Below are 19843 nucleotides of genomic sequence, written 5' to 3' on the forward strand. Positions count from 1 at the left end.
CTATGATTAGAATATTTTGGGGAAAGGCAAGTCTGCTCAATTGACTTTACATCAACCACAGTTGTTTTTATGTTTATACACATTGGAAATCATCTCTGTTCTGCTTTATTCTCTGCTTTTTGCTCTTGGTCTTTCTCAGCTTTAATTTTTAAATAAGGAAGTCAGTCAGTAATTACAGTCAGTTCTTCTGCATCGACCTGCTTTACCTGTTCAGAGTTCAGTTTTTATTAACAGAAGTTCTCAACAGTTTCAAGTGGCATACAGACTTTCTTGAGAGAAAGTACCCCCAAGATTATCACGTACAGTGCACAGAGAGATGCTCCTGAGCCTCATTCTGGCTCCTGCTGTAGGTTTTGCACACTGGTATATCAATTTGTATTACATCAGTTTGTAACAACCATAAATCTACCTGGGGAAAAGCAAGTCCTCCAAGACTGAAAAGCCTCTAGCGTGAGACTGGCCATATGGCCATATCCCAGGGAAGAAAACTCATGCCACACCTGAAATGTCACCCTAGCCAGCTTCTATGTTAAGGAAGAGACACAAGATGACATATGAGTAGTTTTCTTTCCTTTGATATCCTCTGTTAAGCAAAGCTCAGCCAAAGTCCAAGCCAAAACCTGTAGTTAATCTTTTTTTTTTTAAAGTGATTTTTGGGAGCCTTTTTTCTCATTTACATCCTAGCAATGCTTTCTTTGTGTGTGATGTTTTCCGTGTGACTGTTTCAATTTTATAAACACCTGATTTGTTACCTCCATCCCTGCAGCATTTATGGTTTGTTCTAAACTGCATGCCTGGTTTATAAATGAATTTTCTTAATTATCGCCATTCCTGTTACTTCCTTTTAATTAGACAGCAGATTCTGTCTCAGACTTTCTGGTTGTTCATCCTCCTGTGCACAGATTTTAAAAATCACTTTTTGAAAGTGGAAGGTTTATTCTGTCTTTTCCTAGAAAGTCCTGTTGTGAGACAATTTAGAACGTTTTGGCTTTGCTGATTCACATCAATAGATCCCTGACAAAGAAAACTGCAAGGATAAAACTGTATTTTTTACATCCTGTATGTCATTTTTCCTACATTTCAAAGTTGGAATTTTTTCAGTGCCAGTTGAACTAACTGCATCTGTTTGCTTTTCAGTCTTTAATTTAGTTTGGGCTGTAAACTGTCCAAGTAACAATTTGAGTGATGCAGCAACAGAAGGTGACCCAGATTACACAACACTGCACGCTAATGCCAAGTCTTCTTGTTTAATGGCAGCTGCTCAAAGCTTTGTCTTACTGCAATTCACATTCAACATACGCAAATCAAACAGCCTCCTCAGACAGACACACATCCTGCCTGTCTTCATTTTAAGCATGTTTAAGAGCTACTGCTTTTCATAAACATACATCAGCCTCACCAGCTGAGGCCACTTAGCGTCCTTGGCTTGGATTTACTCTCAGCCATCTGACAAAATTGTCAAGGAAACCCATTGTGACTTCCAACACTTCGCATACTTCTGTTTATGTGAAAGTTTGCTGTAAATATTTTTTTCTATTAAAAATAGTTGGACTTTTATACTCACTCATAATGGAGATATTTAGTACACCAAATATCAGTTGTTTAATAACTGATTTCTGGAGAGATTTTAATTAAAAACTTAAGCGAAAGGTTATATAATAAAGCAATGGATGCTGCTAAAATACATAGCTTGTACAGTTTCAGCAAAATACTTTTATTTTAAAGAGTTAAGTTTGAGCTTACTGGATGAATGGTATCAACATGCTAGAATTTTATCAGAACGCTTTATTGCTGTACTTTCAATATGTGAAGCAAAGTATTTAAAATGTTTTCATTCTTCATTTAAGAAAAAGGTTTAAGTGTGAAGATCAGGAAAGCTATCATGCAATGAGTTTATACAACTTAGTTTCCTGGACCAAATCTTTTTTGGCATCTCCATCAAATTTTTAAAGCCTTCTGACAACACAAGCTTCCTGCTAGAAGTGCACGTCTAGCAAATCTACCCAGAGGACATGTCAGAACAATAAGAAAAAGAACAAATCTTACTTTTTAAATGGATGAGCAGCAAAAAACTGAGGTAGAAGATGAGTAGAAAGTTAATTCTTGAATGAGCCATATTCATCTTGATAGGACATCCTCCACCGAGTTGTCTGTTCTCCAGAAGGCTGATGCTGATCCTCACTGCTTTCTCCTCATCTCTGAAAGCAAGGTACTACCAAAGGCACTGAGCCCACTGTAACCCATCTTTGCCTGTGACCCTCCTCAGCCCGTTCCCTGCAAACCTACAGACTTTGCTTCAGAAGGCAGTTGTTGTTAAGGTTTTACTTCAGCAGGTCTGAGTGATTTTTCAAACCTGGTGCAGATTTGTCTGTGAACTGGACTGGAGTCTTTCCCCAGCTTTCTGCTGCAGGAGTGCATGAATGGTACAGCGTGTCTGGCTGACACAGCACAGCAGATGATGCACAGGGCTCTTTTAATCTTTCAGCATGCGTTATCTTCTATTAAAGCTCCATGACGTCTTCTGATTCATAGTGTAAACACTTTACGCTTTTTTGCATGAAGTCAGCTAATAAACACTTCATGTTTTTTTGCATTTTTGTGTATCATAACCCCATTAGTACATGAAGATTAAAATATCCCAGATTCGGTCTTTTTTTTTTTTTTTTTTTTTCACGGTTAGATATTAGCTGATTCTCTGCCAGAATCTTTTTGTTGTTGTTATTGTTTTGTTGTTTTGGGATTTTGTTGCTTGTTTTTTGTTTTTCACTGGTTTTATTTACTTTTGCCATTTTTATTTTTTAAGGGGATACCAGCTGGGAGCTGGTACAGGCCCTTCATCAGGACAGGTCCATTAGTTGTAACTTTGAAGCTGGGGGGACCTTTCATTTGCAGATTTAGACTCATCAGTTGATTGCACCTTTGTTTACAGATCTTAAAGCCTTGTCCTAGCCTGGCAAAAGGGGAGGGGAAGGAAGATGACAACAGCCCCAGCAGCCACTTTCAGATGCTACAACCCTAATAGAAACTTTAGTCTTCTGATACCTTACAAGCCCATGTGTTGTTCAGCATGTATGTTTACAATGGGTGGGCTATACCATGAAAATCATTGCAGTAGCATCATTCAGGCCAAGAAAGAGATGACTTTCCTCTCCTTTTTCTACCATCTTCACTTCTACATGCCTTTCTGGCCTTTGGCCCTCAGTGCTTCCTGCTTGCTCTCCCTGCCGCTGTGCAGAGACCAGGCATTTCCGAGCCCAAGAAAAAACACAAAAATCTGCTTGGCCCTTGCTATGTTATCATACCATGAAAAAGATTAAGCTCAGACAATTTATGGCATTTGTTTGTAATGGGTAGCTACTTTCACATCCACTCTTTCAGCTCGGTGAACTGGATGGTTTTAAAATTTTCCCTGTTTCAAGGTCCTTCTTTCATTCCCACTTTGTTCATGCACTGTTGCCACTCAATAACCTTGTGCCACGTCTTTCTAGACCAAAGTGTATGAACAAATACTAGGTCTTCTGAAAGTTCTTAATATTGGGTTGCTTGTAGGGATAGCCAAACAAGATGGCCAGAAGAGCTGCATTTTCACCCGATTTGAAACTTAACTCTGTGTTTCACAATGCCTGTTTCAAATGTTTCTTCTTCCTCATGATCTATGCATATCCCAGAATTTAATGGTGAGCAAACTAATTTACCATTGCTCCAATTCCTAGAAGTTGCTGACAGGAGAGGGTTTGAATTTCCACATTGCTGATATTCTGGTCATCATTTGTACACGGTGAAACGTGACATCTGAATGTAATTTCAATTTGTTCTATTTTTTTTCTCAGTACAGCTTAGCTTTGATGAAATTCTGCAGTCATACAAGTTGGAGGCTGTCACTTTCTCAGGAAAAAGGGCTGGTGTTGCCATTTTCTTTCACCTAAGTGCTGCCCTTTCTGTTCCTATTGCTTCTTTGCAGTAATTACAATGTGATATAGTATCAGACTATACTGGTCAGTGTAATGTCCTCTAAAATACTTTACTGCATCTCTGGCCAGCCACCTTCATCACCCAACATCTTTTGCTGCCAGCTATAGGCAGTGAGACTGGTGTTGCTCCAATTTAAAGTGCAATTTTTACTAACACCATTCTGTGCCTTCTAGGTCAAATAGAACTATAGGTGATTTTCTTAAGTAATTGATCTTTCTTTTAGTCTGTAAAATGTTATGATGTTTTTAATCTAAATTATAAAATAACCAGAAACAACTGCAGTTAAATAATCCACATTAAGTGTATAACTCCCTTGAAAGTAGGCAATGTGTTTACACAGTTTACAAATTGTTTGTTGTTTACTAACCTGAAACTTTTATTAAAAAGATTTTTGGTCACTGGCAATTAAAACACTGGTCAGAAGCAGGTGGGTGATTTCATGGAAGAGTGGAACAGTGATGAAGATGATGATACTGCCTAGCGAGGCTGTGAATATGCAAAACTCAGCTGGATAAGGTCCTGGGAAGTGTGCTCAAGCTGGATCTGCTTTGAGCAGGTGATTGGACTAGAGACCTCCGGAAGTCTCTTCCCACCTATATGATCCTGTGACTCTCTGTTCTCTGATTATAGCATTAGTTTTTTTCTAACAACTCCAGCCTATTTTAGGTCAGTCCCTAATTTTGCATTCCTAATGCAGAAAACTTCTGGTTTTATTATACATTGCTTGTTTTTCTGATGCTCTTTGTTTTTTCTTGCTAGGATTTAGCCATGCTCTTTTATTTTTTCGTTTTCCTTTTATCTTCTATTACATACTTGCCAGATTTCATCACAGTTATGTGCCACTGTTCACCGTTAGTAGAATTTCATTTTATGAAAAGCCTATGGAGCATGAGGGCATGAAGTCACTCAGCCGTGACATCCCTTGGGCCTTTTAACCACTAGGAGACATCTCATCCTGCACATTTTGGAGATGTGTGCAAACTCATGCAAACTGTCCTGTTGAAGTCAGATAAACACATCTGGAAAGCTGCTTTGAAGCGCGTATCAGAAAGTTGAGGAGGATTTGATCTGTGTAATTGTAGCTGCAGCTAAAGTACGTCACAGCAGGTTAATTCTAAACCATACATTTTAAGAGAACAGTAGTAGAAAGATACTTTACTTATCCCCAGTGAAATGCAGGTGCCCTCTGTATGAACTTAAGAGCACGTATCTATATTGTCATCTCGTGTGGAGAGTTAGAATACATTTCTGAAGTATTTATTGGAAACTCCAGATGATGGAGCTTGCTAGAACAAGGGATCTGATCAGATCATCTTCCTGTTCGTGAGGCTCATACCCTCTTTAATATACATAGCTAGCGTTATTTTTTGTTGGAGTTCTTTGGATAATTATGAATGAACAAACCAACATGTAAATGGTCTGGTGGATAGAGAATTGTTTTGTAACAGGAAGTTGTTTATTTCATTAACAAAACTTCTATAATCTATTTGCATTTTAACTAGGAACCTTGCAACAAGATCAGCTGTATGAGCATTGATTTCATACCATACTTGCAAAGTTAACTGCCTTTAAGAGACAATAAGAAATTCACTTAGCCTGTGCTTATCCACTGATAAATATTTTATGATATTGTTAGTATGCAAATATTATGTTTAAGCTTACCTTTCTTTGCTATTAATATGTACAATTATTTTTGTCTTCCCCCTTCGAACTCTTGCTTTGATCTTTTTTCCCTCCTTCAGCCTGAGTAGCAATTCAAAGCAGAACACGCTCTTGCAGAAGACATAGAGCATGGGCTTTCAGATTTATCAGTCTGCAGATTATAAATGGGTTTATGAAACTAAAGGGTTGTATTTTAAAATGTAAGATTACAGAAGCATCAAGTTTATTCACTCAATTGTATCTTATTTGGGGTGTAACAGAAATGGCAGGAGCGATGTTCCAGGCACTGCTTCCAACCGTGTATTCAACTACAAGGATCTCAAACCATGGTTGATAGCAGCTGGTACTTGCTCGTGGTCAGTCACTACTTCAGGTGCACGCTGTTCAAATCATTGCATTTCTGGAAAGGTGTTTGAACTGTTTGTTTTTTTCATACAAAGTCTCTCCTGAGTATTTTACACTTAGCCAAGCAAACTGCCTCTGTAAGGCACTGCAGGATTCCTCTGGGACTTGCAGAACTCAGCAGCGTCTGATTTAATTACCTTATTGTTATCTTTGAAATTTGGAAAATAACATCTTTTTATTGTATAGCACGTGGTTGATAACACGAGCAAAGCAATTCCGCTGTCAGATGAATTATAGGTCAGGCCTTGTCAATGTAGATGAAAATTTGCAATTAGTATTCTGTACCTGGCTGCTAACGAACCGTCTAATCAGGAAGTTTCTGTGTACCAATAATCTTCCTGTGAGTGTCAAGGTGACAGGAGTGCTTGATAAAATGAGACACGTAGGGTTTTTACAACTGATACATTAAGTGCTAAATGGATTGTAAATTTAGGTTTTACTTCTATGCTTTCCGCTTCAGCAGAATATACACGTTAACAGACTTACAAATCCTCTTCTAATTTTTTTTCTTTCCTTCAGAGTGAGATAATTCATACTGTAAAAATTGGAATTCAATTGAAAAACCTGTCTGTGTCAGAAGGGACAATTGTACAGGCAAGAAACATTTTCAAAGGTGTTTGGAAGAGATTTGAGGTAGTATGCTGCACTGCTTCCCCTGATCAATACTAAGCAGTTCCAGAAGGAATTCAGACCCCAAAACTCCATCAAGCAATGGTGGAGAGGAGGAGAAAGAATGAGAATCAAGTAGCCAGGATGATTAATCAAGGTGGCTTGATTTTAATGCACATTGGACATGTAAACGCTGTACATTAGGTAAATGCTGTGGATGATAACTACGATTGTATAGTGAGGCTGAGAAGCAGGAGATGTAAGTAAAACTGTAACAGAAATTCTGGCCTTAGGAAATATCCCGCATTGAGAAAACTGGCATCCTCCTTCCTTTCATGAGCAGAGCACCTGGCTGGGGGCCAGGAAACCAGTTCTTTCCTCAGTTCAGCCTGTCAGCACTGTGCTGACAGGTGAGGCAAACCACATTTGTTGGCAGTGATAAGTCATTCTGAGGTATTGCAATTTGCCATGGAAATGCAGAACACAGTAATCATTTAAGAGTAGTATTTGTAAAAGGCAAAAAGAGAAGTTTCTAATTTTTTCCTGATATCTAATATCACTTATATTTTTTTCTTTTTTGTTCTTTTTTTTTTTTCCATTCAGTCATTGTATTGACTATTTGTGACAAGGTCTTGAAAAGCATCTGATGATGTGGGGCTCTTTAATTTACTGGTTTCCAGTTGAAGGATGTGACTTCCAGAGAGTGCAAAGTAAAAATTCCCTGAAGGCATCTCTGAAGTGTCTCAGCATGGGTCTTGGCAAGTATTAAATTCCTCTTAGAAATGTTGGCCTCTGTGCTAAAATATTAGATAATATTATGGGAACAATAGGTAATAGTAAGTGCCCCAAAGGGATATCAAGTTCCTGTTAAGTATCGGTTAAGACAGCATTCATCTTAATGCCAATGCATCTCTTATAGGCTGCGGTTTTGTATCAAACTACGTCCTGAAAGATTGTCAGTTTGAATTATGTTGTTCACAAGGTAAAATGAAATATTCTGGCTTCCAAACTTGTGTTGATTTAGAATATTTCACACCTATTTTATTCACTGGGAGTGATACTGACTTCAGTGACAATGACATCCATGTTGACATGATGTCACCCTGTTCCCATGCCAGTGAAATGTCCCCTGGATGGAGATGGCACAGTATCTCTAGGCATCACGTTGGGTGTGAGAGGGGGAAAGAACAGTCATTGCAGTTATAATTCATTCCTGTTCTGGTAGTATCCAGGGGTCCCCTTAAATCATTGGGTGGTTTGTTGCTGAATTCGACAGCTTAACTGCATCTTAGATACCGTGTGGAGGTATGCTGAGATCTTTGCACATGTTGAATTTCAGAAAGAACTTTCTATTTTCCTAGGTATCAAGATTTCTTTTGGTAAAATAAGACGTTTTTATAGTGTCTTCCTCCAATGCAGTGAAAACCTTGGTGACTGTGGTTGTTGCACACAGGCAGCTGTTGAGAGTTTTTTTTGTCTTAGCACCCAAATCTGAACTTTAGCAACTATGTTCCCTGGGCATTGTTTTGTGGGATTTGTACTTCTAAATCTGCCCCCCTGAGATACTGGGGTACACGTGTTTCTAAGCCCACAGTTCTAAGGTAGTGCTATCACAGAAATACCACTGTGCCATCAGAAACTGCATCTAATACCTTGACAATACACTAGATGTTTTGCTCCATATAGAAGCACCTATGGGAACAGACATGCTAGCAGCAGTAAACAAGAATTCATCACAGTGGCCACTGTCCATATGTGTTCCTCATGCCAGTAGGGTAAGATTTCCTCCTAGCATTCAGCCACACAAAGTAAAGGACTTGACCAACCCACTGGTGTAGCAGAACAAGAAGTGAAACTCCCCATCCCCACCAGGACTTCTGAAGGACTTTCGCTACAGGTCCTCATCTAATCTACAGAAAAAACTCATGTGGTTGAAGAACAGCAGATGCAAGCTCTTTTGAAAATATAGTCCTGAATGTTGCTAGACAGTAGTAATGAACTAAAGATGTAGCTCATACAGCTCTGTTTTCTTAAATAAGATTAATCTGAATGAATGAAACCGTCTGGCAGAATCTGACTATTGAAGAAGAGATCAAACTCAACCAATGCAAACCTTGACCATGCCCGTTCCTAGAGCAGCAAAGTCAGACTTCAGTGTTAATTTAAAAAAGTAGATCATCAAAACATGTCCTAATGTAACATACTCTTTAAAAAAGGCAGGAAACTAGTAACTTAAATGATTACCCCAACTTTCATTTTGATATGATAATCACAGCTGGCTAACTGATCAAGAAATTGAATTAACTTTCTGAGGACTGTGCAGGCAGAAGTTACTGTACTTGCTATACATTACATTAGCAGTTATGGAGACCACTAGTCTAACAAACTGCACCATTTTTGGCCGCTTAATCTGATTCTGTAACAATTTGGCATTTATTTAGGGCCATACCCTTCTACCTGCTGGAAGTCCCCACTGATTCTGAAAGTAGGTGTTGCACCAGTAATTCAAGACAGGAAGAAAAGCTTTTGTATCTGGGCAAACTTGATGGAAATCTTGCAAGTTCCTTAACAATAATGAGAAAAATGTATCCACTCACATTCATCATACTGAAAAAGAAGCACAAGTGTTTTGGACTGTATATCACGGCAAATGTGAGAGGTGTTTTCCAAGCACTGAGAAGGAATATGAACTTAGTCATTTTTCTTAACAATACAGTCTTTGAATTTTTTGGAGCCTTTTAGTTGGGAGATGTATTTTTTTTTTAATTTTAATTTTTATTTTTGTTTGTTGATTGGTTTGTTTTTAAATGGTCTTTTATTTAAAAATTGCTGGGAAAACATGTTTTCATAATTTAAAAATGTATAACCTTCTTGCTCATTTTTTCCCCTGTGGACAAGTAAAATAATTTCTAAAGTGTTTTCAAATGTTTGAAAACTAAATTAAGATTCCTCCAACCAAACCTTTCAACTAATCCAAGCCACTTCTTACATCAAATATTTTCAAGGTAATAAATATTAAAGATTTCAATCTTTGGTTTAGGTTGGCAACGGGAAAATATTTTCAGTAAGAAAGAAAAGCGTTCTCACTCCCAGATTCCTCTGAAGTCTCTTCTACCTGTCTTGATTCAAATAAAGGGCACTAGTATAAGCAGAATTTCAAAAATGTTCGTAAGAGGAAAGGCACTGCTTGTGGATCTTCATGAAAGGCATCCAGATATGTCAGCCCTTTCTGCACCATTTGCAACAGAGCATCCACAGTCATTGTGGGTGAGACCAGTGAAACTGCACTTAACAGGTGTCACAAAAAAATCTGCAGTAGAAAAGGACCTGAGAGAACGTGACTCCTCCAGAAGAAACTCTGCTAGCCTTTGGTTTAGAAGTGCTACAGGGGCTCTAAATTTTGTCTAACAAAATAAAACTAAGAACTGGTTCTCCCCTTCAACTATTTTTACTAGAAAAGTATACTTTCTAAAAGGAAATAACATCAATATTGGGAAAATAGGTAGCCACAGCAAAAGAGACATGTACAACTACCCAGTAGGCAAGATTTTACTGAAATGGCTCCAGCAATACTCCAGGCAGCAAGTTTTTTTGTTTGTTTGCTTGCTTGCTTTGCTGTGTTTGCTGTTGTTTATTTTATATATATGTGTGTGTTTTAATTTATTTTATATAAAAAAATAATAATCCTGTAATAATCACCCTGTAACAATGACTTTAAGATCATTGTTACAAGTTGATTATTTCAGGATTATTGTGTCGCACTTACTTTGGAGTGACCACAGGAAGACATCCTGCTGTTGCATTTATACTAGCATTTTACTAACTCACTTGTCAAAATTTTTTGTTGTTGTTGTTAGTATGATTTTTTTTTTTTAAATACCTTTCCTGTAGCAATTTATTGTACAAGCTTCTTTGGCTATTGATGCATATTGTATCAGTAGTTGAGCAGAATTAATTCTGTATTTCCAGTTATTTTTAGTTAAACAGTTTTCTTCTATGCTGCATGCTTGCACAATGCATATGGTAACTACTGCTTTATTTGACTGAAAGCAGGTTTGTCTTGCTTCAGGTTTTTAGCAGCAGCCAGCCTCAAAGCATAATTAATTTATTTGTGTTCTGCCTCTTGGTATCAGAATCTAATTATATTTTCTTAGAAGAAGAAAAAAATTGTAATTACTATTCAAATATATTAAGAAATCATATAATATGTACCACCTAAAATAAAAGGTGGTCCTGAAATTTAAACCGTAGTGGTGCTTCAGGAATAGATGTAATGTGTTCATTATATAATGATTGTTTTTTTCTTATAGTGAGCAGAGTAATACAAGCTGTAAGCTTCACAACTACATCCTTTCATCTTGACTGTAAGTAAATGGGCAACGCATCATAGAATATGTAAGCTGGACTCAGACAAATGAACAAGCACAGATAAAAACACTCATATAACCTTAAAATATCCTTCTGGTTTTAGAACTTGGTGTTATGGGGGGTGGGGGAATATATTTTGTAGATTATACATTTAACTTTATAATGCAAAATAAATAGCATCTACAAATTATATCAATAGTGATTAAGGAGAGCACAGAATAGCATTTTAATCTCCTTCTACACCTTGAAACACCATGCCTCTATAACAGATGAGTCCAGATTGCCTGACAACTGTAACCATGTGAGGGTTCAACACAAAGGAAAGGAGAAGAGCTCTGAAAAGCCTTGATAAACACTGAGCTGGTAGGCCTATTGGACTGTATTTTGCTCCTAGCCATCCTTTTAATTACATATTGGATATTATCAGAGGATGGAAAGCCTTAAATACTGTTGGTAATTTGTTGGTTTCACATGATAAACTTTTAAAAAAATGGTATTGTCATTTCTCTGATTTTTTACCCGATTCAGAAACTTCTATACATTATAATGTATTACTGAAAACATCTTCAATAGTGAAGGGTTTTTTCCTCTTAAAGAAGAAATATCAAACACATGGTACCCGAATGTTTCTACATATGTGTCTATATGTATTTTAACCTGTGTGAAATTCTGTTTTCTGATGGGCATTGTAGGTGTGGTGCAACTGTGTAACTCTGTGGTTCAAATGCCACAAAGCGTCTGTTGCGTCCAGATCAAGCTGCCATAAGTTGGGTCTCAGAGTGTAACAGAAGTGTTGTGTTACACATATAGCAAAGTAATTCTGTTCTAATGGTATGGAGAGTTGTGTGAAATGGCTGTTTTGTGGAAAGAAGAATTACTATTTTATAAGGAATTCAACAAGGTATTTCTGTCCAGGCATAAATAATCTGGATGTGTTGCTGCAAAACAGATACTGAATAATAGACGCAGGGTGTTTAGCTCATGTGGAACTTTATATTAACACAATTTGACTGCTTATAATATTTAAAAAGGCCCTAGATTAAGCTTATTATAGACTTGGTAATTCAAAACGAACTAGTTCTGTACCTCCTCTTTGTGGCATTAGAAGCAATGCATCCCTTAGGCCCTTGGAGGGCAATGACTCAGAGCTAACCTGAACAAGAATGGACCTTGGCACGCTCAATGCCTCATTTATTCTGCACTGCTGAATCCTTACAGTTAAGTATTCGACCCCTCAGTACATCAGTCTAATACACAATCAAATACGCCCTCAAGTTTCAGAGTAATACTAGAGTTGAAAACTCCCTCTACCCTTGCAAGGGTACTAGGTAATAAGACCTTGGATCTTAAGGGTAAATTAGTGCAAGGCCTTCACCTGAGGCCTTTCGTGACAGAACTCCTAACTTCATGTTCTCTGTAAACGTGGAGTGCTAGAATGATCTTCAGGTGTCTATGATGACAGAATATACAGTAACATTTTGAATGCAAAATGCAACTACTGTTCTTAGGGGTAAAAAACAATGTTTATGAACAGGATGGAGAGAGAGAGTCTAGAAAGGCCTTGACTTGTATTCTGTGGCCCAACAAACAGCACCAGGCCTGACTGCAATAATACTCCAATTACCAAACTCTAGGGGAGGATAGCTGGCATTTCCCTCTGTCCAATGTTTTAATTGGGCTGTCAGCTAGGGATAATTAGTTTCTGGTTGACTGAAAGAAGTGACAGTGACATCAGCTCTCTGTTACCCTTTATTATTTAAATTCTTGTATTGTAACAGGGCCTCAGCATACAGGGCGCTCCTGCGGCATTTACAAGCCTCTCGTTCTGCAGGGCAATGGAAATGCAGCAAAGTAAGACACACACAAAACATTTCAAGCTGTTTACCACATACGTTTTCATAGCACAAGGACTTTTGAGAGCCAAGACTATTTCTGTACAGGAAAGTCTGGTTTTGCTTGTTTTACTGGAAATTTGATAGTACTGTTACAGATGTGACAGTCTAAAGTTATAAACAAAGCAAGGTTTATAGGGAGAGGCAATACCTTCCATTAATCCAGCTGATGTGACTAGAAAAATAAAGATAATTTTGGGCATGTGAACTCCTCTTGAGATCTTGTACCCAAAGCTGGTCTGCTTTTAGTTCACGTGGTCACATACACCATCTGAGCTATTAGAAGTATTGAATTTCTCTCCAGTTCTTGCCTTACTTATAGGAAAATACCTCTGATGCTAGTAGCGTATTATCACAAAAGGTTTAATTCATTCTGTTGAAAGCATAGTCCAAAGCAATTGATATACATTCTTGTGGTGTGTGTTTGTTTGTTTTTTGCACGGCATCAGAAAGATGCTTTCATTTATATTGATTTTTGTAACAATGCTTGAGCTTCTCCATCAGCAGAGAACACCAGGTATTTCCCCCACTGTTTTCTTGCACTCAGCTTCCACTCTCCTCCCTTCCCTTAGGCTGTTGAGAAGTAGTAGAGCAGGCAGAAATTGCGGTGCCACAAGCATTGGCAGCATTATACACAGGCAGTTTCTCTCAGGACTTCTCCAGCTGGTATATTTTCAAAGTGCAAAGGGAATATAGCACACCAATGAATCTTCTTGTGGACTTAGAATCCAGTTGTTTGCTGCTTAATTTTCCAGGGAGTTGACGTTGGATGTTCTCAGTTCCACGGTTCCTCACGCAAATCTTACGTGTGAATGACAATGGAGCTACAGGACTTCGCAACTGTGATGCTGGTGAGTCCTAGTCATACAACGATCTGCTCTGTTACCATTCTTCCACAGCAGAGCTCTGAAAGGAAGCTGAGAGCAAGCCTAGTACTGAGGAACATTTTGGTACAGATCTAATAAACCTTCTGTTTATTAAGACCCCTCTGAGCTTCTTGTTCCTCACCTTTGCCAATTCTGATTTCACCTAAGGTCTGTGCCGGATTGAAGTTCCAGGAGGAAATCTGCTTTGTGGGCCTGTATAGCTATGTGCAATGTTCATGCTGCCTTAATTCCCCAGGAAAAAAAGGCAGCAATGGCAAGCATCATTGTTATTCAATCCATGCCCGCTGATAGAGAATAAAGTCCCTCTCTGCAGAAACTGGAAAGAGCCCAAGCAGCCGTACAGTGCTTGCCTGTCCCTGGGTTAAGCTCCTTGGATAGAGTGAGGCAGGTTGATATAGTAAGAGTGAATCTGACCTTCTTCTCTACGTATTTCAGTTGCTGTAATTTAAGGCAGAGATGAGAGGAGAAGCCTGATGAACAGGATTCACATGCCAAATATCTATGACAGTATGACAAGCCTCCAGTTGATTAGTGCCCCACACAGGCCTGGATTGAGAGACTGGGGTGGTCTTTTCATGGCCTACTTGAAAGAATTTCTTGGCAGTGGCTCCAGCTTTTTTCAGCACTGTTGGCTACAAAGCTTGTTGCAGTCTCTAGACAATCTTATAACCCTTTCACTTCGCAGACTAATTTAAAACATTTCCGTATATGTGATGACTGGCTATGAAATACAGAAAAGTCTTGGACTAGAGGAAATACAGCCTTTTTGGGTTCCCAGTACCCCCACACATTACTGCTGAAACGGAGCAAGCATATCTGGGATACAAAAACTATGAATGACAGTGTGGATCATGTTTCAGCAGTGTCATAGACAATGAACCTAGAGCAAAGTAGTGCTAAATTTCCTACAGAAATATGCACTTGCCTTAGATAAGTGTAGTGGCCAAAGTGAAGGCAGAAGTTTAGACTGTTTATGTTACTAGATGTACAACTGGATACTCACAGTCAACAGCTGTTAAATAATATATTGGGAATTTATTGGAATTCCATAGGTCTTAAAACTTGAATTCTCTCTTTAATGTAATTTTATTTTGTCAGCTTCACGCTTAAAATCAGAGATTATACCCTATGTGTTTGTTGTTTAAACTGTACTTGATTCAAATATTCAAATATTTATCACAGTTTGACTATATCTTAGAAGTAAAGTTTTTGAGCTGAAGAAGTATTTCAAGATGGACTTCTTCCTCTGACATCAAACCCTCTTGCAAAAAGCCACTTCCTAATTTCCAACATTTCAAGAATATTTGTGATAAATATACTGTCTTGGAAAAACCTAAACAGATGTATTTGCAAATTACACAGACTCATGGAGATGAGCAAGTGCTTATTCTTTGATGCTGCTTCTCTTTAGTTAACATAAAAGTCAACCTTTTTATCTGAGTGATATTCTGTTAATGAGCAAGAAAATTCAGCATGCATAAATCTTGGAACAAAAAGGATTAATACTGTTAAATTTTGCCTGTACCATTTTAACTATAAAAGCATTAATGCTGAAGGAGCCATAATGACCCAAGAGTTCAAGGACATTTTGTTTCCAGAGGATAATTATTGTATTGTAGTGATGCCAGTCATGGTAATGGATCACTTAGCATTGCATAATTTTCTTTGAACTAAATCCTTCATGTAACATAAAACAACAAACGCCGGGGGGGGGGGGGGAGAAGAAGTGTGTAGCATTTTGCAGAGTCAAAATGCCCATTGAACTTGAAGACTTTGATAGTGAGGACAAATGTGGATGCTTTGCAGACTGCCATGCTCATCACAGAGTAAATAATATTAGCAACAAACAACTGAAAATCTAGTTATCTAGAGGAGAACTAAGAACAAAAATCTAGAGGATAGCAACAGAGAAACAAATGATAATGGTCAAAGAGGTTTAATTTAATTCTGTGGAATGGGAAGAAAATTTTAACTCTGGGCCAAAGTCCATGAAAAACTTAGTAAAACTTAGGTTTTACTACTACTTCTACTTACTTCTACTTTTTTTGAAGTGGACAGTGGAAGCCAACTCTGGATGCTACTGTTGGAAGAAATTATGCCCAGATTATTTTTATGTGGCCATAATTCTTCATATTTACTTCTAAGGCCTGGTACTGCTTTTGTTTTTAAATGGGATTACTAATGTAAAGGGTTTCCACTAACAATTCAACTTTATGTCCTTGAAGCATCTCCCTAGTATGTACAGAAAGATTAAATCTAAGAAAGAAAAAAAAAAAAAAATAGTGCCAGCCAACAGGTATGGAAAGTTCTGGTCTATCACAATATAGTAGTTACACAATGAAAAATAACTGAATCCTGCTGCTGTGTACACTTATCCTCAGGGTACTCATCCTCCTGACCTGGAAGTCTGGGATGAGGAGCAGAAGACCCCCCCTGCAATTCAGGTAGAAACAGTTACAGACCTGCTGCTCTACCTGGACAAGTCTATGGGGCGAGATGGGATACAACCAAGGGTTCTGAGGGAGTTGGTGGATGTGATTGCTGGACTGCTTTCCATCATCCATCAGTGGTCGTAGTCACTTGGAGAGGTTCTGGATGACTGGAGACTTGCTAATGTGACACCCATCTGTCAGAAGTGTCATAAGGAGGACCTGGGGTACTACTGGCCTGTCAGCCTGACCTCGGTGCCAGGAAGGGCGATGGAGCAGGTCATCTTGAATGCAATCACACAGCATATGTGTAGGACCACCAGGTGATCAGGCCCAGTCAACATGGATTCACAAAAGGCAAGTCCTGCCTGACTGACCTCATCTCCTTCTTTGACTGGGTGACCTGCCTGGTGGATGAGGGAAAGGCTGTTGACGTAGTTTACCTAGACTTTAGCAAGTCTAGTTGCCTTTGACACGGTCTCCCATGGTATTCTCCTGGAGAAGATGGCAACCCATGGCTTGGACAGGTACACTCTTTGCTGGGTTAAAAAATCTCTGGATGGCCAGGCCCAGAGAGTGGTGGTGAATGGAGTGAAATCCAGCTGGCAACCAGTCACCAGTGGTGTTCCCCAGGGGTCGGTGTTGGTGCCCATCATCTTTAATATCTTTATTGATGATTTGGATGAGGGAATTGAGTGCACCCTCAGTAAGTCTGCAGATGACACCAACACTACAGCCTTGGGGCAGAGTGGCTGGAAAGCTGTGCAGAGGAAAAGGATCTGAGGGTGCTAATCGATGCTCACCTGAATGTGAGCTGGCAGTGTGCCCAGGTGGCCCAGAAGGCCAATGACATCCTGGCTTGTATCAGGAATAGTGTAGCCAGCAGGAAAAGGGAGGTGATCATCCCCCTGTACTCAGCTCTGGTGAGGCTGCACCTTGAGTACTGTGTTCGGTTTTGGGCCCCTCAATACAAGAAGGACATGGAGGCTGTGGAGCGTGTTCAGAGGAGGGCTATGAAGCTGGTGAAGGGTCTGCAACACAAGTCCTGTGAGGAGCGGCTGAGGGAACTGGGATTGTTTAGTCTGGAGAAGAGGAGGCTCAGGGGAGACCTTATTGATCTTCACAACTACCTGAAAGGAAGGTGTGAGGAGAGCTGGGGGTTGGTCTCTTCTCACAGGTGACTGTCGATAGGACTAGGGGGAATGGCCTCAAGTTGCACCAGGGGAGGTTTAGGTTAAAAATTGGAAAACATTTCTTCTCAGAAAGTAGTCAGGCATTGGAATGGGTTGCCCACAAAGTGGTGCCATCACTGTCCCTGGGGGTGTTGAAAGGTTGGACCTGGTACTCAGGATCACCTGGTCCCAGAGGATTGGAGGCTTGCCAATGTGACTCCCATCTACAAGAAGGGCCATAAGAAAGACCCAGGGAACTACAGGCCTGTCAGCCTGACCTTGGTTCCAGGGAAAGTTATGGAGCAAATCATTTTGTGTGAGACCACACAACACGTGTGGCATCCAAGGGATCAGGCCCAGCCAGCATGGGTTCACAAAAGGCAGGTCATGCTTGTTCAACCTCATCTCCTTCTATGACTGTGTGACCAGGCTGGTAGATGGTGGAAAGGCTGTTGATGTAGTCTACTTACACTTGAGCAAAGCCTTTGACATGGTCTCCCACAGTATTCTCCTGGGGAAACTGGCTGCCCGTGGCCTGGACAGGTATAGTCTTCTCTGCGTAAAGAACTGGCTGGAAGGCTGTGCCCAGCGGGTTGTGGTTAATGGAGTTAAGTCCAGCTGGCGTCCCGTTACAAGCGGTGTCCCCCAGGGGTCGGTACTGGGGCCTGTCTTGTTTAAAATCTTTATTGACAACCTGGATGAGGGGATCGAGTATACCCTCAGTAAGTTTGCAGGCAACACCAAGTTGGGAGGTAGTGTTGATCTCCCTGAGGGTATGGTGGCCCTTCAGAGGGATCTGGATAGGCTGGACTGCTGGGCTGAGGCGAATGGGATAACATTCAACAAGGCCAAGTGCCAGGTCGTGCACTTTCGCCACAACAACCCCATGTGCATGTCCAGAGAAGGGCAACAAAATTTGAGAGGGGTCTGGTGCACAAGTCTTATGAGGAACAGCTGAGGGAACTGGGATTGTTTAGAAGAGGAGGCTCAGGAGAGACCTCATTGTACCTTAAAACTTCCTGAAAGGAGGTTTGTGATAAGGAGGGTAGTTGGTTTCTTCTCCCATATAACTAATGATAAGACTCAAGGAAATGGCTACAAGTTGGGCCTGGGAAGATTTACATCAGATATCAGGAAAAACTTTTTCTCTCAGAGTGGACAGGCACTGGAACGGCCTGCCCAGGTAGGTGGTGGAGTCACTGTCTCTCACAGTGTTCAAGAAGCACCTGGATGAGGTGCTACGAGATACGATTTAGTAGCTTAGTGGATATTATTGGTGATAGGAGGACGGTTGGACTAAATGATCTTTCCAACCTTGTGTTTCTATGATTCTATGATTAGGGACATGGTTTAGTGGATGACATTGGTAGTAGGGTGATGGTTGGACTGTATGACCTTGAAGGTGTTTTCCAACCTTAATGATTCTATAGCTATGCAAATCTCAAACCTGTTCTAGTTAGTCCTGCTGGCAAAATAGTGTTCACCAAGGTTGTACTTTCATCATATACTTCGCTCATGAAAAACAAATATTTATACTTCCAAACTGAAGGTGCTTGCTTGCTATGGAAAGAGAGCCAAGAACGCCACTTACCTGGCTTAATTAGATTTTTGCCTTCAGTGAAAGCAAAATCATAGTAGTGTTTGCTGTTCTATTATTAATTAATATTATGCTTTTTTTTTTCACTTCAGGAGTAGTAACTGAAAGATCTGACAATTTAAGGTACTTGAAACAATTAAAATACTGATTTTAATGTACTATTACAGTGAGAAATGAAGTTGTAATTGTAGTTGTGAAGTAATTGTAGACTGTAAATAAAATGTATGGGGATTTTGAGTACTTGTGCAGTAACTATCATGAAGTGACAGATGCTTTGAGAGTTTTCAGAATTTTTATTGAAGAAAAAAAAAGTACGTGAAAGTTATGCACCGCTTGTTAAGCGAAGTGACGACCATCGTTACTTTACAAATCTCTCAGTACAAGGAACTTGCTATGGCGCAGGCTTTGATCCTGCACCCTCCCTGAAGGAAGCCCTTGGAAAATGAAGCTCGTTCCAGGGGCTGCTGCACCCCCCGGCGGTCGCAGGCCGCAGGCCACAGCCCCGCTGCTCCTCGGCGTCCTGGCGAGAGAAGCGCGGGGACGGCGCAGTACGCGAGGGCTTTGAGTAAGAGATGTTGTAAACGCGAAAACAACACTTCTGAGGGAGGCTACTGGCGGGCTGGGAGCCCGGAGTTATTTGTGAGGACAGCTGTACCAGCTTTTCCACAGTGTTCTGGAACACGCGGGCCTCTGCGCCTGTTTGCGCAGCTGCTTGAGGCGGCACGGAGCCCGCGCGGGTGCTGGCGGCGGGCGTCGCGGGCGCATGCTCAGAGGCGGCCCCGCCGCTGCCTCCCGCCCGCCCTCCGGCGCAGGGAGCGCGGCTGCGCGCGGCGCCGGGACCCGGAAGCGG

The 19843-nt window shown here is 40.2% G+C and overlaps 1 protein-coding gene and 2 long non-coding RNA genes across 5 annotated transcripts in view; 2 read left to right on the forward strand and 1 right to left on the reverse strand.

Annotated features, from left to right (window-relative positions):
* CRB1 (crumbs cell polarity complex component 1) overlaps positions 1 to 2402 on the reverse strand; it is a 108397-nt gene extending 105995 nt beyond the window's left edge. For 2 of the 3 annotated variants that reach the window (XM_035333575.1, XM_035333574.1), the window contains exon 1: positions 2047 to 2402. In XM_035333575.1, coding sequence (XP_035189466.1) covers positions 2047 to 2122 — 76 coding nt within the window. In that variant the 5' untranslated portion in view covers positions 2123 to 2402. The remainder of the gene's footprint in view (positions 1 to 2046) is intronic. The other variant, XM_035333573.1, reaches the window with a different exon arrangement.
* LOC118170948 lies at positions 77 to 6848 on the forward strand. The gene is made up of 3 exons (XR_004752965.1): positions 77 to 1085; positions 5895 to 5977; positions 6559 to 6848. It is a non-coding gene; the product is annotated as an uncharacterized LOC118170948 (long non-coding RNA).
* A 2686-nt stretch (positions 6849 to 9534) lies between these two features.
* Positions 9535 to 15361, forward strand: LOC118170947. The gene is made up of 2 exons (XR_004752964.1): positions 9535 to 9653; positions 10959 to 15361. It is a non-coding gene; the product is annotated as an uncharacterized LOC118170947 (long non-coding RNA).
* Positions 15362 to 19843: the final 4482 nt, after the last annotated feature.

The sequence above is a fragment of the Oxyura jamaicensis genome, chromosome 8 (genome assembly GCF_011077185.1).
Source record: "Oxyura jamaicensis isolate SHBP4307 breed ruddy duck chromosome 8, BPBGC_Ojam_1.0, whole genome shotgun sequence".
In the NCBI taxonomy this organism is placed as follows: Eukaryota; Metazoa; Chordata; class Aves; order Anseriformes; family Anatidae; genus Oxyura; species Oxyura jamaicensis.